The sequence below is a fragment of the Nerophis ophidion genome, linkage group LG17 (assembly GCF_033978795.1).
Source record: "Nerophis ophidion isolate RoL-2023_Sa linkage group LG17, RoL_Noph_v1.0, whole genome shotgun sequence".
NCBI lineage: Eukaryota > Metazoa > Chordata > Actinopteri > Syngnathiformes > Syngnathidae > Nerophis > Nerophis ophidion.
In genome coordinates this window covers 40,092,742-40,098,741 of record NC_084627.1, presented here as the reverse complement: position 1 = coordinate 40,098,741, position 6,000 = coordinate 40,092,742, and the positions used below count along the sequence as shown (strand labels likewise).

The 6,000-nt window shown below is 38.6% G+C and overlaps 1 protein-coding gene across 10 annotated transcripts in view; it reads left to right on the top strand.

Moving 5' to 3' along the window:
- Window positions 1-6,000, top strand: part of tjp2a (tight junction protein 2a (zona occludens 2)) — a 98,246-nt gene that overhangs the window by 68,853 nt on the left and 23,393 nt on the right. For 7 of the 10 annotated variants that reach the window (XM_061876948.1, XM_061876943.1, XM_061876944.1 and 4 more), the window contains 3 exons: window positions 4,552-4,685; window positions 4,804-4,879; window positions 4,997-5,147. In XM_061876948.1, coding sequence (XP_061732932.1) covers window positions 4,552-4,685; window positions 4,804-4,879; window positions 4,997-5,147 — 361 coding nt within the window. The remainder of the gene's footprint in view (window positions 1-4,551; window positions 4,686-4,803; window positions 4,880-4,996; window positions 5,148-6,000) is intronic. The other 3 variants (XM_061876950.1, XM_061876941.1, XM_061876949.1) reach the window with 1 other exon arrangement.

The following is a 6,000-nucleotide window of genomic DNA, read 5'->3' as shown; positions in this document are numbered from 1 at the left end:
TCCTGTGGAGAGTGCTCAGAGACTATGGGGTGTTGGACCGTCTGATTGTGGCGGTCCTCTCCCTGTATGATCAGTGTCAGAGCTTACTCCGTACTGCTGGTAGTAAGTCGGACCTGTTTCCAGTGAGGTTTGGGCTGCCCTTTATCACAGATTCTGTTTACAACATTTCCAAGCCCAAGTCCATGGTTCTTGTTTGGACCCTGCATCGGTCTGGCGTGGTGAAAAAGGAGCTGTGCCGGAAGGCAAAGCTCTCAATTTACGGGGCGATCCACATCCCTATACTTGCCTATGTTCATGAGCGACAAAAGAAGGTCACGGGTACAAGTAATGAGTTTTCTCTGTCGGGTGGTAGGGCTCTTCCTTAGAGAGAGGGTGAGAAGCGCTGTCATTCAGGATGAGCTCCGAGTAAACATCAGAGGAGCCAGGTGGTGGTTCAGGCTTCTGGTCAATATGCCCTTCGAATGCCTCCCTGGGGAGTTATTTGTCTGTGGGTAAAAAAAAATCTGCCTGTCCATTTTTCCTCAATTGGCTGTCTTATTAAGTGTGACTCTTTACTTCGTTTCTGTCGTTGAGTTGTGTGTTCGTATTCATATATACAGTGGGGCAAAAAAGTATTTAGTCAGCCACCGATTGTTCTATTTTGGTTTCATCTGACCACATGACATTCTCCCAATCCTCTGCTGTATCATCCATGTATCCATTTTGGTATGAACTCAACTTGTCGTGTTTGGAGGAAGAAGAATACTGAGTTGCATCCCAAGAACACCACACCTACTGTGAAGCATGAGGGTGGAAACATCATGCTTTTGGGGCTGTTTTTCTGCTAAGGGGACAGGACGATTGATCCGTGTTAAGGAAAGAATTAATGGGGCCATGTATCGTGAGATTTTGAGGCAAAACCTCCTTCCATCAGTGAGAGCTTTGAATGGTTGACCAAATACTTATTTTCCACTATAATTTACAAATAAATTCTTTAAAATTCCTACATTGTGAATTCCTGGATTTTTTTTCACATTCTGTCTCTCACAGTTGAAGTGTACCTATGATGAAAATTACAGCCCTCTGTCACCATTTTAAGTGGGAGAACTTGCACAATCGGTGGCTGACTAAATACTTTTTTTGCCCCACTTTATGTGTGCTTAAAGGAATCTGTGCTAAAGCTTTGCATGTGCATAAAAAACATGTGTATTTAGTCAGATTTGTCAGAATCAGGTTTATTTGGCCAAATATACTTGCATATACAAAAAATTTATTTTCAGCAGTTGTCAGCTCTCTAAACATACAACAAGTGGGCAAGTATACATTCACTTCATGTAAAGCTTTTTACATGTGACTTTTTTTACACTCCTGCCATGTTTGTCTGTGTAGCCATTCATCCATCCACCCATTGTCTACCGCTTATTCCCTTTTGGGGTCGCTGGCGCCTATCTCATCTACAATCGGGCGGAAGGCGGGGTACACCCTGGACAAGTCGCCACCTCATCGCAGGGCCAACACAGATAGACAGACAACATTCACACTCACATTAAAAAACGGGCCAATTTAGTGTTGCGAATCAACCTATCCCCAGGTACATGTCTTTGGAAGTGGGAGGAAGCCGGAGTACCGGGAGGGAACCCACGCATTCACGGGGAGAACATGCAAACTCCACACAGAAAGAACTCGAGCCTGGATTTGAACCCAGGACTGCAGGAACTTCTTATTGTGAGGCAGACACACTAACCCCTCTGCCACCGTGAAGTTCACGGTGGCAGTTCTAAAAATAGTTTTCTCTGTAACTTAACCTTGTCTTCCCCTATACTCACTACGAGTTAGCCAAGAACAATTATAATGCATTTTCCATCACTTTATGTAAATAAAAGTTCATGGTTTAGCAGTAGTTGTCAGAAGTATTTTGTAGAGATTTTTTTTTTTTTTTACCCACAGACAAACCATTATTCGGACAGACAACTTAAAACACGCACACCTTGAGATAAAGGCACACATTAGTTCACAGACACTTAAAATTGAATTGCAGACGCACAGATTTAGGTACGCATTTATAATGCTCCCATAATTTGAAACATGATTCTTGCAGCTTAGTTTGAAATACTTGAACCAACATCGTTAACATGCACACATTTTGAATAGTCAGCATTTTGCAGAAGGCATATAGAATACTAAAGGGATCATTTTGTTTTACTATGTTCATATATTCAGAGGTCGGGCTGCTTGATTGGATTTGCATGTTATCAGGGAAGAAAGTGCTACAATCATAACTGAAGTCTAACAGACGCTGACAATGTTGCAGGCAACTTTTTGAATATAAAAAATATAAGCCTTAGGCTTTTAAAACGGTATAATACCTTAAATAATGCATTACCACTTCGTTTTGAGACCAAATTAAGGTATTTATTGTGAAACATTTAAATATGAAAGCTTCATGTGTACTTTTGAATGTTATTTATGTTAATAATGCACTGACAGAAAAAAATATCTGTGGTATTAAGTTTAAAGCAACATCCTTTTTATGTTGCAAATTATTTCATGTTCATTGTTTTTAAAAGCATTTGAGATTAAAAATGCATCATAATCCTAGATTGTGCCTCCCTATTTTTCTCTCACATACATTTGGTTAAGTGCTATACCGGGCGGTATAGCTCGGTTGGTAGAGTGGCCAAAGCCAGCCACTTGAGGGTTCCAGGTTCGATCCCCGCTTCCGCCATCCTACTCACTGCCGTTGTGTCCTAGGGCAAGACACTTTACCCACCTGCTTCCAGTGCCACCCACACTGGTTTAAATATAATTTAGATATTGGGTTTCACCATTTACAAACCCCGTTTCCATGAATTGGGAAATTGTGTTAGATGTAAATATAAACAGAATACAATGATTTGCAAATCTTTTTCAACCCATATTCAATTCAATGCACTACAAAGACAAGATATTTGATGTTCAAACTCATAAACTTTATTTTTTTTTGCAAATAATAATTAATTTAAAATTTCATGGCTGCAACACGTGCCAAAGTAGTTGGGAAAGGGCATGTTCACCACTGTGTTACATCATCTTTTCTTTCAACAACACTCAATAAACGTTTGGGAACTGAGGAAACTAACTGTTGAAGCTTTGAAAGTGGAATTATTTCCCATTTTTGTTTGATGTAGAGCTTTAGTCGCTCGACAGTCCGGGGTCTCCGCTGTCGTATTTTACGCTTCATAATGCGCCACACATTTTCGATGGGAGACAGTTCTGGACTGCAGGCGGGCCAGGAAAGTACCCGCACTCTTTTACTACCAAACCACGCTGTTGTAACACGTGGCTTGGCATTGTCTTGCTGAAAGAAGCAGGGGCGTCCATGATAACGTTGACTGGATGACAACATATGTTGCTCCAAAACCTGTATGGACCATTTAGCATTAATGGTGCCTTCACAGATGTGTAAGTTACCCATGCCTTGGACACTAATACACCCCCATACCATCACAGATGCTGGCTTTTGAACTTTGCGCCTATAACAGTCCAGATAGTTTCTCTTTGTTCCGGACGACACCACGTCCACAGTTTCCAAATATAATTTGAAATGTGGACTCGTCAGACCACAGAACACCTTTCCACTTTGCATTAGATGAGCTCGAGCCCAGCAAAGCCAGCAGTGTTCCTTGGTGTTGTTGATAAATGGGTTTTGCTTTGCATAGTAGAGTTTTAACTTGCACTTACAAATGTAGCAACCAACTGTAGTTACTGACAGTGGTTTTATGAAGTGTTCCCAAGCCCATGTGGTGATATCCTTTACACACTGATGTCTGTTTTTGATGCAGTACCACCGGAGGGATCAACGGTATGTAATATCATCGCTTACGTGCAGTGACTTCTCCTGATTCACTGCACCTTTTGATGATTTTACGAACCGTAGATGGTAAAATCCCTAAATTCCTTGCAATAGCTCGTTGAGAAATGTTGTTCTAAAACTGTTCGACAATTTGCTTACAAAGTGGTGACCCTCACCCCATCCTTGTTTGTGAATTACTTAGCATTACATGGAAGCTGCTTTTATACCCAATCATGGCACCCACCTGTTCCCAATTAGCCTGCACACCTGTGGGATGTTCCAAATAAGTGTTTGATGAGAATTTCTCAGCTTTATCAGTAGTTATTGCCACCTTTCCCAACTTCTTTGTCACGTGTTGCTGGCATCAAATTCTAAAGTTAATGATTATTTGCAAAAAAAAAAATGTTTATCAGTTTGAACATCAAATATGTTGTCTTTGTAGCATATTCAACTGAATATGGGTTGAAAATGATTTCCAAATCATTGTATTCCGTTTAAATTTACATCTAACCCAATTTCCCAACTCATATGGAAACGGGGTTTGTAAAAGCACTTTGAGTCACAAGTGAAAAGCGCTATATAAATATAATTCACTTCACTTCACATCTAAATAAACTAATGAGCAGTATATACAAAGTTCCTGTACCACCAAGTTTGTTTTCACCATGCAATGTTATATTAACAAAATCAAGCTGTGACTCTAATGATGCACACATCTATTTATTCTTTTTCCATGTCAGTAGAGAGGAGCCACCAAACAGGCTGGTTAAAATGGGTGCCATGCCGACCCCATTCCGAGGTCATGATCGACCTGTGGAAGATACACCGCCATTGCCTGCTGAAAGGGAGGAACCACGGCCACAAACGCCACCAAGTAAACTTGTTTGTCTTACTGATGACATACGTAGTTTAAACAATTCATATGAAATTAACTAGAAATAGAATCTAAACCAAAGTTCTTACGCGTTTTTCTTCTTTTTCTGCATGGTAAGAGTTAGTCGTTCCAAAGGTTCACGCTCCACCAAAGGTGCCATTAAAGCCAAACGTAGAGGACCAGGAAGTGTACGGGTCAGTATAACAGATATTGATATAACTTCTATAATCATCCTTTTTAATAATGATGATTCATTTAGCATGTGTTCCTTTTTTTTAGAATAATTTTTGACGTATTCTTTGCTCTTTCAGGCCAAACACGGTGATGGTTCGTTTTCAGAAAGGTGACAGCGTTGGGATGAGGCTTGCAGGAGGAAACGATGTTGGCATCTTCATCGCTGGCATACAAGAGGATAGTGCAGCTGAACACCAAGGTCTTCACACTGGAGATCAAATTGTTAAGGTGACCATCTTTTATTCTTCATTTCAATACTTTAAATAATTTTTATAGTTTATTCATTATTAATTTATTTACCCCTCCAACCGTTGTAAAAATCCAATTGAAAAAACACTAAAACTTCCAAATATTCAGAGAAAAAAGTTGGAAAAATAAAAAGAATCCAGTCATTATTTTGTGGTAAAAACGTATTTTAGGAATGTAATATTAGATGTTATTTTTAAATTAAAACCACAATACAGGTGGTCCTCAGGTTAAGAAAAAGTTTTTTTCCTAACTGTGTTGGAAATTGGTTTTGAGTGTAAGAACTTATATCTAAATGGTATTTAAATGGCATCCAAACACTGAATACATGAAGGAAATATATATATATATATATATATATATATATATATATATATATATATATATATAATTTTTTTTTTTTTTTTTTTTTTTAATTAAAGTATTTAATGAAACTTTTATTCTTGTTTGCTGAACACTAAAATAAGTGTTTTAAAGGGAGGAAGAGACCGGTTTATTATCATTAATGAAACCATTACTCTGCTGAATTATCACTGTCCATTTCACATAATCAAAAATATAATCTTTATCTTTCATATGGTTTGCAATACGGCTGCAGCGGCATTACGTACACGCATGCTGTTGTATCCTTTAATGGCGCTAAAATAGTTTCTAAGCAAATCTTTAGTTGACGGAACATAATTTTGTTTTTAATTAAAGGCCTACTGAAATAAGATTTTATTATTCAAACAGGGATAGCAGGTCCATTCTATGTGTCATACTTGATCATTTCACAATATTGCCATATTTTTGCTGAAATGATTTAGTAGAGAACATCGACGACAAAGTTCGCAAC